The sequence below is a fragment of the Pimephales promelas genome, chromosome 6 (genome assembly GCF_988280905.1).
Source record: "Pimephales promelas chromosome 6, fPimPro1.hap1.1, whole genome shotgun sequence".
Taxonomy (NCBI): domain Eukaryota; kingdom Metazoa; phylum Chordata; class Actinopteri; order Cypriniformes; family Leuciscidae; genus Pimephales; species Pimephales promelas.
In genome coordinates, this window is record NC_142774.1 from 15,921,182 (window position 1) to 15,937,288 (window position 16,107).

The window sequence follows — 16,107 nt, forward strand, 5'->3', positions numbered from 1 at the left end:
CTTAATGGATTTACAGCAGGAATCCAAGATCGATTCTTCTCATTTCTTTATAATCTATTCTATGTAATTATAATGTAACAGTTGTAATGTTTGCATCCCTCCACTAGAGATCACTATAAGACAGAGTATGAAAACAAACTGCGTGATGAACTGGAGCGCATTCGAATGAAGACCAGTCATGAGATCGAGAACTTGCAGAGGGCATCTAAAGAGATGTATGAGAGAGAGAACAGGTGAGAGCAAGCCTTCATGTCTCAGACTGGACAAATCCTATTCTTTCTATCCTTGTTTACCATGTAGTATCAGGGAATGTCAGGGAATTTTAAAATCTGAAATCTGTATAAAAATCCAGAATGAGTGATTGACAGAGTGATTTCAGAAATAATCAATTATTATTATTATTTTTTTTTAAATCCTCGTCCAGTAATAACGAATAACTGGAAATGGATATGTTAAAAAGTCTGAATACTATGTTTTATGTTTACACTCACCTAAATGATTATTAGGAACACCTGTTCAATTTCTCATAATGCAATTATCTAATCCACCAATCACATGGAAGTTGCTTCAATGCATTTAGGGGTGTGATCCTAACTCCAAACTGAATGTCAGAATGGGAGAGAAAGGTGATTTAAGCAATTTTGAGCATGGCATAGTTGTTGGTGCCAGACGGGTCGGTCTGAGTATTTCACAATCTGCTCAGTTACTGGGATTTTCACGCTCAACCATTTTTAGGGTTTACAAAGAATGGTGTGAAAAGGTAAAAACATGCAGTGTGTGGCAGTCCTATGGGCGAAAATACCTTGTTGATGCTAGAGGTCAGAGGAGCATCAACAAGAGGTCGACTGATTCAAGCTGATAGAAGAGCAACTTTGACTGAAATAACCACTCGTTACAACCGAGGTATGCAGCAAAGCATTTGTGAAGCCACAACACGCACAACCTTGAGGCGGATGGGCTACAACAGCAGAAGACCCCACTTCTACCACTCATCTCCACTACAAATGGAAAAAGAGGCTACAGTTTGCAGGAGCTCGCCAAAATTGGACAGTTGAAGACTGGAAAAATGTTGCTTGGTCTGATGAGTCTCGATTTCTGTTGAGACATTCAGATGGTAGAGTCAGAATTTGGCGTAAACAGAATGAGAACATGGATCCATCATGCCTTGTTACCACTGTGCAGGCTGGTGGTGTAATAGTGTGGGGGATGTTTTCTTGGCACACTTTAGGCCCCTTAGTGGCAATTGGGCATTGTTTAAATGCCACAGCCTACCAGAGCATTGTTTCTGACCATGTCCATTCCTTAATGGCCACCATGTACTTATCCTCTGATGGCTACTTCCAGCAGGGTAATGCACCATGTCACAAAGCTTGAATCATTTCAAATTGGTTTCTTGAACATGACATTGAGTTCACTGTACTTAAATGGCCCCCACAGTCACCAGATCTCAACCCAATAGAGCATCTTTGGAATGTGGTGGAACGCGAGCTTCATGCCTTGGATGTGCATCCCACTAATCTCCATCAACTGCAAGATGCTATCCTATCAATATGGGCCAATTTCTAAATAATGCTTTTAGAACCTTGTCGAATCAATGCCACGTAGAATTAAGGCAGTTCTCAAGGCTAAAGGGGGTCAAACACAGTATTAGTATGGTGTTCCTAATAATCCTTTAGGTGAGTGTATAATCTGAATATTTGTTAAGTTAAGTTAAAGAAATGAATAATTCAGTTAGGATGGGATGTAATCTTTGAAACTACTGCCTATAGTGAACATTTGGTCTTCTCACTGCAACGGCTTACATGTAAATATGTATCCTTAATGCAAACTAGATGCTGGATCCTATATGGATTTAGTGGGCTTTAACACTGCTGAATCTTATTTTCTAATAGGGCTGCTCAATTATGGCAAGAAACTTATTACAAACAAAAATGGACAAAGAGATACAACAGAACAAAAATACAAATTAAATAAACAGAGCTACAGCAGTATCCTACAGCAGAAAGTAATCAGATGTAAAATAACACTGCATAGTCTTCACTGTATATTAAATACAGATTAATCCTTATTAAAGCTATAAAAGTTTTTCATTCAAGAGCAGTGAGAGATTATATCTTTGTCTTTTGATGTTTGACTAACATCAATGACACAGACTGAAGAAGCAATATAGGGCTGCTGTCACTTTAAGACCAAATGCACGGATCCAATATACAGTTACACACACGTTTTCTTTCTGAACTGTTTATATTCTATTTGACCATTTAGGCATAAATTTCATGGCCAAAGAATACTTTGCTTCTGTACATTTCTCTCCATCTCGGAGCATACGCACAGAAAGCCGCCTGGGGAACAGTGTCTCTTTAGCGGCTTAATGTATCTTTAATTACACTGTTTAATATCAAACACTTCTCGCAGTTTAGCAACAGTAGACTACATTTTACTGCCCTCACTCATTCGGTTGATTTGGATGTTAAATTTGGCTTAGGGAGGAACGAAAGCACGAAAGCTGAATGTGGCAGTGGTACAATAACAGTTTTACCTCAATTATCTTGTTTTCATAATCTTTGGAAGCCAAAATCGAAAATCAATCACGATTGATCACACAGCCCTATTTTCTAATCAACTAAGCATAGGTGAAGTAAGAGGGGTCCCAGGACAGACACTGCTATTCAAGTGGCCACAGCCTAAATAGTTTTATCATTGAAAACATAAATGAATTAATAAATAAAAAAATGATTAATGCAAGAATAGTAGTTATGATGACTAAATACTTGCATTATATTATTGCTATTTTTTATTTATTTTTTTGCTGAATTGAAATCTGAAACTGTAAAATACTGCGCAATTTTTGAGAATGTTAGTATGGAATCAGTTCATTTCAATTGAAATATAAGAGGGTTATGTAAATGTAGATATTGTTTAACCACTATTGTTGGACTTTAATTTCTGCTTTATGCTACTTCTTAGCATCAAAATGTTGGTGTAGTCAGACTTATCTGATGTATCACTGCAATCTGAAATCTCCAAAGCACAAAAATTAAATTCACATTCTGTAAATTATACAGAAAAAGTGCCAGTGGAAATATTGTATTGTATTAGTCTATATGTAATAATGCAGGTAATAAAAGTTTATGATTTATATTGTTTCAAATGGCAAGGTTGTAAAGAACATTTAACTTAATCCTGTGCTGCATAATGTACAAAATTGTTTCAGGAAATGTGTTTGTTAATCTTTCAGAAACCTTCGTGAAACCCGGGATAATGCTGTCATTGAGAAAGACAGAGCGTTGAATGCAGAAAGAGATTCCCAAGCCAAATATGATCAACTTTTAGACCAGTAAGTTCTTACATACCTCTCACAAATGCATGACAGTCTGTAGCTGTCGTAATTTTCTTACTGACACTTTGTTGAGTGTTTGAAAAACTATTGAGTAAATGCATTATGCATGTACAGAAATTCTTGCCAACTCCTAATTCAGCGGAAAGAAGCTTGATGGCCGAATGTGTGTGAATCACTAAATGAGTGAATGATTAGTGAAACCAGATGCAATGATGTGGTACAGTAGACTTCTGGGCATTTTGAAATCAGGATTTCAAAAGTTATTTAAATTAGGCCTAGGCATTGACAACTATTTCCACTATGTTAATACTTGATAAGTCCCAATGTGATGTCAAAGTAAACTACCGTGCAAAAGTTTTGGGTCAATAAGATTTTTTAAGAAATTGTATTATATTGAAAAAACATGACTGAAAAGACATTTGTGATGTTACACACATTTCTATTCCTAACAAATGCTGTTCTTTTTAACTTTCTATTAATTAAAAAAATCCTAAAAAAAAAAGGTTTCACACTTTTATTCAGTTATTAAGCAGAAAAAAAACATTTTTAATGTTGATAATAATAAGAAATGTTTCTTGAGCATCAAATCCTCATATTAGAATGATTTCTTTAATGATCATGTGACACTAAAGACTGGAGTAATGATGCTGAAAATTCAGCTTTGCCATCACAGGAACATTTTAAGAAAACATGTTAACTGTAAACTACGGAGCCCCTAAGGGACGTGGTGGTGTTTTTTTTTTTTTTTTGCAATTCTTTTGCATTCCCTCACAAAACTTTTGGGTTCCCCCAAGAAACTTTGCATTCCCACGCAAAAGTTTTGCATTTTCTCACAGTTATTTGCGTTAAACTTGGACTCAATTATAAAGAAATGCGGTCAGTGCTTCACTACAACTGTACTTAAATTTCCGTTTTTAATCCATGTTTGATTAAATAAATGCAGCCTTGTTGAGATTTCTTTCAAAAATCTTCCCGACCCCAAACAATTGCATTGTAAATCCCCCAAAGTACTTAAAGGTGCCCTAGTATAGGGCTATTTTATTATTTTATAATGTTTTCTGGGTTGCCCTTATTAATTTTAGTATGTTTTTTTAGATCAATAGTCATCATTTTGAAATAAAAGGCATTTTTCCTAGCCTGATTTTAGCCTCTGCTTTGAACACTGCTGTGTGTAATCGGCCTCTGCTGTGATTGGCTGACATGCTTGCATATGAAATAGCTACGTGTTCTATGTGAAACTCTCTTGAAAACTTTTACTGCAGCTATTATACGTTTTTACTATTACAGCTATCGAGATTAACAAATCGTGAGATGTTTTTAAAGTATTTAAATCTATTCCCATCACACACAATGTTGCCATGATGAGCATTGAGCAAGCATATGACAGTCTGTTGATCACGAGAATGAAGATCATATCATTGCAACGTAGTTTCTGCACTCTCTCTTATGTTTCCACCAATGCAAACATGATGATGCACATACAGTAAGAGCTTCGTTGTACAGTGTAACGTGCGTCTTTGATTTCATAATGAGTTGTCCACATAAACTCGCTGTGTGGAAAGATTGTTCTTTGATCGCTTCCTTTATATAATTTGTTCACAATTTAAATCTGTCTTTTTTTTTTTTCATCCTACTAAAATAAACAATGTGAAGTTGATATTTTAGTCACTGGCTTGACTTACTGATGCATAAACAGTATTGAATGATTTTGAGAGAAAGATTACCTCTCTGAACTTCAATAATTAGGCCTACTCATCAGAAATTGTTGCTTGGTAGCTCGATCGATTTATTTTCAGACAATCATTGAAGCCAGCTCTGTATTGGCCCAAGTTGAGTAAAACAGTAGTCGGTGAAATGGTCAAGAGGTCCTCACTGCAGCCTGTAGCACGATGACGTAGCTGGATGGTCCAATACGTAGTGGACGCTGTTACGTGCATGCACGGTGGTGTGTTTTGGTGAATTCATATATGCATGTGCTAGTCAAGTCAAGTCATCTTCATTTATATAATGTAGATTGTTTCAAAGCAGCTTTACAGATTGTTTTGGCTTTATAGCGGTTTTTGAATAAACCGAGAATAGCTTTATAAATAAGAATGTGCCAGTGATTAAGCCTACGGGTGGACAATGCAGACCAACCAATCCGATCATACAGAGAGCAGTGATTGGTAAATGCTCTTAAGTTTGTGATGAACCTAAGGGCACTGTGGTAAACAGTATCCAACAATTTCAAGCATTGAATGGATGCATGCATGTACAGTATATAACATCAAATGAAAGTGGCAGCAACAAGCCTTCTTTTTTGCCTCTAAGGAGAAACATGACTTGTTTCTAAAATAAAAACCCAGTCTCATCTTCAGTTTTTCACCAACTGCTGGATGTGAGGTTTAAAAGAGAAAGAATCATCAATTAGAACACCAAGGTATTTGTATTGGAATACAGTCTCAGTCTCGAAGCCCTGAGAAATAGTAATGGATAAAAGGTTTTGTGGCTTTGATTTTGCATTGGAAAAAAAAACATACGTTTTTTGCCTCAGAATAATTTAATATCTCACAAATTCTGACTTTATAACACGCAATTTCGACTTTTTATCTCCCAATTGCTTTGGCTATTATCAGAGGTGGAAAGAGTAATAAAATAGTCTACTCAAGTAAAAGTACTATTCCTTCAATGACATTTTACTTAAGTACAAGTAAAATTACCTGTCTAAAAATGTACTCAAGTAAAAGTAAAAAGTAGTTCATTTAAAATTTACTCAGAGTAAAAGTTACTGAGTTACTTTTTGAACAGTGGCGGTGGGGGACTTTCCCGTGTAGGGTTGTAATGGTATGAGATTTCTGGTAACACTTTACTTGAAGGGGTGTGCATAAGACTAACATGACACTTTCATAATCATGACATGACATATGTTATGAATATGAAGGAAGTTTTATGCATGTTTGTGACAACTGTCATTCGCTCAATTATGACATTTTTAATGCAAATATGACATTGTTTGAGATTCTTTGTTTTGACACCTTGACATAAACCAATACTTCATAACAGTGTCTTTGTCATGACAACTTAACATTACTAAGTCAACATAACCTGTCATAAACATGACATAGCAGATTAATTATCAAACTTAAGAAACCACCTTGCTTTATTGGTTAACATTACATTAAACTGTCAGGTGGTTGCTTTTGACATTGGCTGTCATGAAGCCATTATAACTTTTTAATGACAAATTCAATTAGTACCACTGTAGTTGAGGTCATGAAAAATATTAATTACAGTTATAATGCCTCATGTCAAAGCCAACCACATGACAGTTTAACTTAATTTTACATCAAGTTGTTATGACAAAGACATTGACAGTTTATGATGTTATGGTTTGTCAAGATGTCATAACAAAGACATCTTAAACAATGTCATATTTGCATTCAAAATGTCATTATTGAGTGAAAGACACTTGACAGTTGTCAAACATGCATAAACCTTACTTCATATTCAAGACATATGTCGTCATGGCTATGAAGGTGTCGGGTCAGTCTTATGCACACCCCTTCAAGTAAAGTGTTACCAGATTTTCACAGTATGATAGCATCTTAAATAACCATAAATTATTATTATTATTATCATCATATATGGTTATTATTATCATCAGTTAAAATAGCAGTTAAATTAATAACAACTTTGTTTGTTTTTTTCAAGAATTGATAATGAATTAGATTAACAACTTAACAATGTTAAAGAATAGTATAGTCCCATGAAATGTGTTTTATTCAGAAATTTAATGTTTCCTTTTATGATTTAATCCAAATATATTATCAAAAATGGGGGTCAGGTGGGGCGCAATGTCTCTTGTTCGCTTCAAGTACCGGTTACCTATATATTAGTACAAGATTCAAGTATATTTCTCACGAGTTTATATTTCTTAATTCTGACTTAATAACATGCAATTGCGACTTTATATCACACAATACTGACTTTGTATAAATTCTGAGATAAAAAGTTAGAATAGTGAGATAAAAAGTCACCATTACCTTTTTTTATTTCTCACTCTGTGCCGAAAACAAGCATCCATACCATATACATGTCTTGCAGACACTTAACAGCAATTTAAGAGGAACCTTATTTGTATAGCCATTAAAGAAGGAACTCTTACCAGGCAAAAAATCACCAAGCACTTTTTTTCTTTTCTTTTTTTTTTTTTTTTCAAATCTTACAAGACTTGTTTTCTTGATGCTGTTATTATTTTTGCGTTTTCCTTTGAATGTGTACTGGTATTTTAAGATGTTCACAGACCTTATTGTACTGTACCTTTAAAATTACAGAGACAATTGGCTACTTGACTCGGTTTTGCTTCCATTTAACAGCAAATAACAGTTCTATATAAAAAAATATATACTTGTGGTGAGGACAAATTTAGGTTTAAAATCATCTGATTTAAAATATTGTAAAATTAAATTTTTAGCCTAGTGTAGAGTGAAGCTGGGATAACTTTCCATTTGTATAAATAGTTATTATTCATAAATAATTACTTAACTGTTTAACAGTACTACTAGTACACAGGGTAGAACATCATCTCAGTACAATATTGAGCATGCATGTCACGTAAGACCAGCGCATGCGAATTATAACCCAGAGATCGGTACTGCGCATGCGTCTATGACGTCACCAAAACACACCACCGTCCACCAGGTATTGGACCATCAAGCTACGTCATTGTGCTACAGGCTGCAGCGAGGGGTGTCTTGAAATGTTTGGACCTTAAACAACTTTGGGAAGTTGTGGCGGCGCATTTCTAGAGAAAATAAGTCACCCATACGTTTGTGTTCATGTGTACATCTGAACACTGATCAACTGCCATGCTTTGGCTGTGTATTTCCGGCTGGCATTGCAGATCCGCTTGGCATTGAACATGGGCTGGCATATGCAAATGTTTGGAGGCGTACATATTAATGATCCCGACTCTTGCGTCACAATCGGTGTTATGTGGAGATTCGCCTATTTTTTCTCTTGTTATTTAACTATGCTAAAATAAATTAAATTTCACATTCTAGGGCACCTTTAATATCACTTTAAAATGACAAAATTGCTAACTTAACTTTACATTAATAAGCAAACAACAGTGATGGGTGGTGGCTTTAACAATGTTCTTTAACACTGTTCTGTTGCATGCACTTTGTAAATCTGTGAAAAGGATATTTCTTTGGGACTTTTTTTATGTTTTGTTTTTTCTTTGTGTCAAACATTTCAAGCTTGACTGGATTCCTCCAAGGCCAAATCAAGTAATCATATACTGATGACAGACATGACCATTTTTGTCTCACTGTAAGTAAAAGTGGGTGTTAGCCATGTTTGTCTGTTAGTGTGGCTCGTCTAAAATAATAAGTATTGTATGACTTTCTTAAGTTGTAGGGAGACATATTTAACCTCTGTTGCTGCCTAAAAAAATGACAAGTAAAAAAATCAAAGCCAAGGTTTTAAAATATGCGGATTGTTTTGCTCCTGGTTATGATAGATGTAATTATTTTTGGAGCCTGTGTTCTTGAGAAGGAATGTCTTGTGCAGTCATGTTCCCACGGTTGTAGAGCCATTGTGACAGAGTTGCTGAACATGCCTTTGTTAAGCTTTTGTGATGAAATGCAGTTGAATCCATGTGTCTACACTGGTGACCAGGGCCTGCACTTGAAGGAAAGCAGTATCAGATTCTGGACACTGGGCTGTGGTAAATGACTGTGAAAATAGATTATCTAAAACAAGAACATGTGGCTTGTTAAGACGAGACTAGATTATAGTTAGACAAGTAGAAGAAAATAAGCAGCGAGCCGCCACAGCCCAGTGAAACCTCTCTGACAGGCTAATTTAACATATGAGCTTTGGTTTTCACAGGAGTGAGAAAACATGCTAAACTGGCTAGAAAAGATGGGTATTTCCATTTTGGTACACTCTGCTGGTGCATGTCTGCAGCCAAAACATAGAAAGGTTTGAAGAATTACTTGAAATGTAGAGTTAGTGTAGGCATGTAATGGAAAAAGTTCGAGGTCAGTGAGTTTTCTTTTAATGTTTTTGAAAGAAGTAACTGATGCTCACCACAGCTCCATTTATTTGATCAGAATACAGTGAAAATAGTAATATTGTGAAAATAATATAATTACAATTTTAATATATTTTAAAATGTAATTTATTCCTGATGTCAAAGCTGAATTTTCAACATTTTTACTTCAGTTTTCAGGATCACTTGATCCTTCAGAAAGCATTCCAATGTGATCATTTGGTGCTCGAGAAACATGCACCAAATGGTTGTGCTGCTTAATATTTTTGTGGAAACCAAAAAGGTCCAAGTTGTCAAAGTTAGCAGCTAATAATAAGTTGTCAAATAATAGCGGCTTTTATTTGAAATAGAATGTTGTAATAATGTAAATGTCTTTTTCATGTAAATGCATTACTTTTGATAAATGGATTTATAAATAAATAAATAAATTCAAATTCTAAATAAATAAATTCAAACCGAAAACAACTCATAAAAAAAAAATTACACATCCTCAGAATATATGATGTAGAATGCAGTATTTTTTTCTGAAAACTGGTCGTTAAGTGATTAACTTTTTTGATAAGTGGTTTGATATTATTTATTATATTTTTACCTGTGTTTTCATCATAAAAATAGCTATATAGATAGAATAGTGTTAAATCACAGACAAACAAACAACATTCATATAATACAAAATAAAATGTACAAAAAAATATTTGTCAAAAGGCCAAAATATCTTGCGATTATTTAAATGAGCCTTTCTCTTTGTTTTTTGTCACTCTCTTTTTCTTTTTTGCCACCAACAATTTTTTACCTACTTTCTCTGTTATCTGTATTTTTTTTAGGTAACTCGGTGTCCTTGATACAGGTTAATTACTTTGTTACAAACATTGTAATTAAATGTAACAAAATGTAATTAACATGTAACTAAGTTATGGTACAGCCTGTACTTACAGATTGTAATTACACACATGTTATAGGCAGCTACTGTTAACTGCAGACCTTAGTAGCCTAATATAGTCAAGTACTTCTTGTTATATTGTGTGGTACTAAGTACTTTCTTACATAGTTACAGTGTACCAAATTTGTAAGACGTATGTAACAGACTCGTATTGTTACACATGTGTAACAGTAGCTGCCTATTACATGTGTGTAATTACAATCTGTAAGTACAGGCTGTACCATAACTTAGTTACATGTTAATTACATTTTGTTACATGTTTTACGATATTTGTTACAAAGTAATTAACTAAGTAATTACTCTGTATCAAGGACACCGTAAAATAAAGTGTTACCGCATCCTTTTTTTCTTTTTTTAAAGTCCCCATGAAGTTGCAACCGACGTTACTTCAGTGTCGTGACATGGAAGCGTAAAGAAAAATCGAATCGAATCGGAAATCGAGTTTTTATTTAAAAAAATCGCCCAGCCCTAATATATACCCCGCCACAGAAGTAGACAACACATGTCATTCCAGGAAATACCTAATGGGCATCATAGTATCACTGTAGCTGAATACACAGAAGTTGTCTTATGAACAAGAGGTTCATAAATGTTTGGAAAGATGTTTGACGCGTGTTGCTTTTTCAAATGTACGTTATAAGCGACTCACTCTCACAGTGCTTTCAGATGGAGGAAAGCCGTAGGTCACAGACAAGCTCCACTTTAAAAATAATCGCGGCCTTTCCTATTTCATAATTGATTAACCATGTTGCCTTAGAATAGAAGGCAGGATTTTATTTTAGCACACCTCCTCTCCATCCCTCGCATGGCAGACTGACGGTTAGAGGGGAGTGGTTAACGATAGTTTATCCAAGCCGTCAAACTGATGTCATTAGAGAAGGAATGCCAACGCCAACCGACGTTACTTCAGTGTTGTGAAATGGAATATTGAATAGAGTAGAGCTGCACGATTAATCAAAATGAAACCATACACGATTTGGCAAAGGCTCTGATTATTTTTTGCGCAGCTTGTCAGTGCAGCACAGCTGATCGCTAGTAAATGCTGCTCCATCTGACAGCCAGAGGGCGCTCTCGTGCAGACATGCCATATGTACGAAAAAAATCGTTTTGATTTAAAAATCGAGTTGGTAGGTCAAAACTATTCATATTTTCAAAATATCTATTTTATGTCTCCCCCTCTTCAAGTGTACATACATACGCATCAAAATGTATTTCCTTTGTCCTTTTGCGCTGCGTGCTGTGTTTCTGTGCTTCAAGCGCATCATTCAACGCTCTGGATGCGCATAAGCACTTTGTGCCGCAATTTATTGGAGCCTTTCATATCATAATACTTTTGCGCATTGAAAGATTATGAGTAGCCTTTCTTGTTCTGTCCTATCTATCATATGTTGCTGCCTCATTAAACTGCTGTGCTATACATTTAAAACATGTCTCAATTTTATAATAGACTTATAATAATTGATCTTTTTGATTTGTGTTATCTTGCTTTTCATGAATGTACAATACAAAGAGCAATGTGTAAAGTTTTACCAGATTTAGTGCTACACTTATTGTCTCTTATTTGTTCCCCTCTAGATTTTTTTCCCTAAATGTTCTGATTTTGTACAATTATTGTGCACTTGAGACTAAATTTTACTGCTGAATTATCCACTAATCTAGTTTATAATAGCATTTTTGTCATAGATTATGATCATATATATATATATATTTTTTTTTTTGATTTGTTGTTTTTCTTTATAATGAAGTTGTATTAAAGGGTTAGTTCACCCAAAAATGAAAATTCTGTCAGTATTTACTCACTCTCATGTTGTTCCAACCCCGTAAGTCCTTCAATTATCTTCGGAACACAAATGAAGATATTTTTGATGAAATCTGAGAGCTGGATCACTCCTGCATACTAGTCCATAGACTTCTTGAGGAATTGAAACTTGCCGGTCTCGAAAAGTTATTAAAGACATTGTTAAAATAGTCCAAGTGACTACAGTGGCTCAATCTTAAGTTTTTAAAACGACGAGAACACTTTTTGTGTTCAACAAAAATAATGACTTTTATTTCAACTATTCATTTATTTCTCTCTCTGCCTCGAGTCAGGTTACTAGTTTAATAGCGTAAGCTTCTGTTATTGTACGTCACACGCATCACACACATGACCAGCGTCGGCCAATAGTGAGCCTACGTGTGACGTAGCTCTACGCTATCACACTACGTTAACTGACTACAGGCCCATAGAGAAGGAAGTGAATAGTTGAATTAAAGTCGTTACTTTTGTTTGTTTTTGCGCACAAAAAAATGTTCTCGTCGCTTGATAAAGTTAAGATTGAGCCACTGAAGTCACTTGGAGTATTTTAACGATGTCTTTAATAACTTGTCGAGGCCGGCAAGTTTCAATTCCTCAAGAAGCCTATAGACTAGTATGCAGGAGTGATCCAGCTCTCAGATTTCATCAAAAATATCTTAATTTGTGTTCCGAAGATGAACGAAGGTCTCACGGGGTTGGAACAACATGAGGGTGAGTGAATACTGACAGAATTTTTGGGTGAACTAACCCTTAAAGTAGATTGTGTTTAACACACAAAAGAGTGATTATCAGTTCAACACACAGAGTTATAGAAATTCTACTTGACTTAAAAAAAATTGAATCGAATCGTAAATCGAGTTTTTTATAACAAAAATCGCCCAGCCCTAATATATCCCCCGCCACGGAAGTAGACAACACATGTCATTGCAGGAAATACCTATGGGCATCATAGTATCACTGTAGCTGAATACACAGAAGTTTGAAATGTTTTGATTTATTTGGTTTATTAAATGTTGTCTTTTGTTGGACAAGAGGTTCAACATGTTTGGAAAGATTTCTGACTCACACTCACAGTTATCCAAGCCGTCACACTGATGTCGTCAGAGAAAGAACGCCATTCTAGAAAGGAAGCAAATTTTCACATTTTGATTAAAGATTACCACGACTAAGGTTTTTTTTCTGTGTATTTACGTGCACAAATTAATTGTTCACCACAAGACAAGTAATGTGCGCTAACAAAGTAAATGAGGATGTCTAGAATGTCTAAGTGCAGTTTGTTGGCCCTCCCCTTTGTCCTGAGTGGTCAGCCCTTATTTGCCCATGTGAGAAGCTTACGGTGTCACTGAGCTCCAGGCACATGCCTTGCATACCAGCAGATACTCTGCACACAGTTGGGCATACCCCACGTTTTTCAGCCCCGGGGAACGGATTGCTGGCATTCACAGAGAAGCTCGATTGAGGGCAAAAACGACAGATGCTCCTTTACCCCTGCCCTGGAGAGGTCAAGTCTACAGTCCGTGAACATGTTGTCCAGTGACTCTATTTTAGGCTGACAATTTTAAGGGAGGGGGGGAGAATAGAAATGAGTGTTGCATTGCATTGTGTCATGCTGAGAAAAAAAATAATAGATTTTTTATCAGTTGTCAAATGCATTTGCACATAAATAATTCATAAAATATATGAATAAGGCAACCACTCCTCACAACATAGTGTTCAGACAGCCTTCTCACCCTTCCTCCCCCCCCTGAATTTACGTAAATAAACTACTCTAATATACTTTAAGCCAATAAATAGCTTAACAATATCCAGGCTTACTCCCTAATGTATGATAGGAGTGGTCCAATTACATACAATATGTCACAATTATTTTTGTAGGTGTTGGTCATCATGATTACATTTGCTTAGTATTCTTTACCAAACTGCCTGCCATTTGACTGAATGTTAGCTGCAAAGCACAAACAAAAGAAAAATCTTGACCTGCCAGTTTGGCCCCTTCATAGGTGTGGTTATGGTTTCAACCAAAACCCCCTGGAGCTCTCTGACATTCCATAAAAAAATGGTTTAATCACTCAAAGACCTGGCTGTTAATGTTGGAGGAACAGATACTTAATCTGTTTGGGCATGTTGAGATTTGGTGTTTAAGATTTCAGTGACTTTTTGCCCTAGGAAATACACACTTAGCATGTCAGAGGCGATCACATCTAAGGCATCACATTTAATTTAGCAATTGCTTTTTCCCCTCCTATTTTGTTTAAATCATAATTTGAGTGACAGTAAAAACTATTTGAATGAATGATTTTTTTGAAAGTTCTATTAATTAGAGAATCCTGAAGAAAATGCATAGCATTCCCACATAAATATGGAGCACAGCTGCTTTTGTCACTGATAATTTTTAGCAGCAAACCAGCATATTAGAATGATTTCTGAAGGATTATGTGACTGGAGACTGGAGTAATCCTGAAAATTTAGCTTTGCCATAACAAGAATAAATGACATTTTAAAGCATATTAAAATAGAGAGTAGTCCTTATAAATTACATTTTTTTCACAACATTTCTGTTTTTAGTTTATTTTTTATCAAATGAATGCTGCCTTAGTTAGCATAAGAGACTTCATTCTAAAATCTTACTGAACTTTTTTATTATTATATGTGTTTTGTTGATTCCAAAATAACTTTGCATGGGATAATTTTGCAGAATGATTGCTCTATCTGGTCAGTGTGTAGAATGGGTGAATGCAGATGCACTTATATCCTCTGTTTTGCTTGTGTCCAGGTTCAGACAGCTGCAGCTGGGTTCAGACAGCAGGGTGGCAGAACTGCTTAACCAGGTGAAGCTGAAAAAGTTTGAGTTGGAGCGTTCCCAGATGGTCCAGGAGGAGACCGCCAGGAACCTCAGCCTTTGTCAAATTGAGTGTGAGAAACACCAGAAAAAACTGGAGGCAAGGCTCTATGAAATAAATAAATGTTTCATTTTGGTTAAATCTGTATGGCACAGATACCATGCACATGAAATCTCAAAAAGTGATTTCTTTTAGCATCACTGCAAGTTAAAACCTGTCAAATGCCTAGTAGTTCAAGCTGTTAATTCCTGAAAGGAATACTTTTAACACTTTAACATCCTGGACTTGAACTCGGGTCACCCGAAGCGCAACCATACATGTCGAAGGGAGGCCTACGAGGCCATTGGCTCTGACTAGAGAGCGACAGTGCTTAGCATAAGTGAACACACTCATGCTTAAGTTGATTAAAAATAATCTTTTGGAAATTGATCTTAATGCCTTAATTAAAAAAAAGAGGAAAAATACAACCTTTAAGGACACCAATATTGTTTGTGAATAAATAATGTGTCTTAAATAAATAAATGTTCTTCCTTAAAATACATGGGGTATAAAGTTCCGCTGATAAAGTTCCCTTGGCCTTTTGAATTAAAATAGCCCAACATAATCACATACATAGTCTTCACCATAGGTAAATATTGGCATTAGGTACTTTCCATAAGATCATCTCAATGCAAATCAAACTAGCTATTAGGCTAACTGAAATAAAACCATGTCAATATCTTGGTGTGGTGAAGGCTATGTGATGATGTGGGGATATGTTAATTCCAAAGGTCAAAGGAACTTTATCAGGAAGCATTATATCCTGGATCCATGAAATAACTGGCCTTTAAAAATAAAAATCAGCCTGCCTCTATGGGAATTTAACATAGTGTTTACGGCTAACTTATGCCCCCTGTATTTTAAGAAAGAACATTTATTTATATACATTTAGATACATTATTCATTCACAAAGAAAATGTTTGTGCTTAAAGGTTAGGTTTTTTTTCTATTTTTTTTTTAATTATGGCATTAAGATCAATTTCTAAAAGATAATTTTTTATTCCTATTTTTAGTCAACTTTAGAATGGGTGTGTTCACTTACGCAAGCAGTGTATATACAATTTAAAATGCCTTAACTTGTAGCATTGAAAACAATTATTTTTTTTTCACCCC

General features: G+C 35.4%; 1 protein-coding gene across 1 annotated transcript in view; it reads left to right on the forward strand.

Moving 5' to 3' along the window:
• The window catches only part of pibf1 (progesterone immunomodulatory binding factor 1), a 58,234-nt gene that overhangs the window by 5,391 nt on the left and 36,736 nt on the right, over positions 1–16,107 (forward strand). Inside the window, exons 8-10 of the mRNA XM_039649632.2 lie at positions 108–233; positions 3,239–3,337; positions 14,889–15,054. Of these exons, the coding sequence (XP_039505566.2) occupies positions 108–233; positions 3,239–3,337; positions 14,889–15,054 (391 nt within the window). The remainder of the gene's footprint in view (positions 1–107; positions 234–3,238; positions 3,338–14,888; positions 15,055–16,107) is intronic.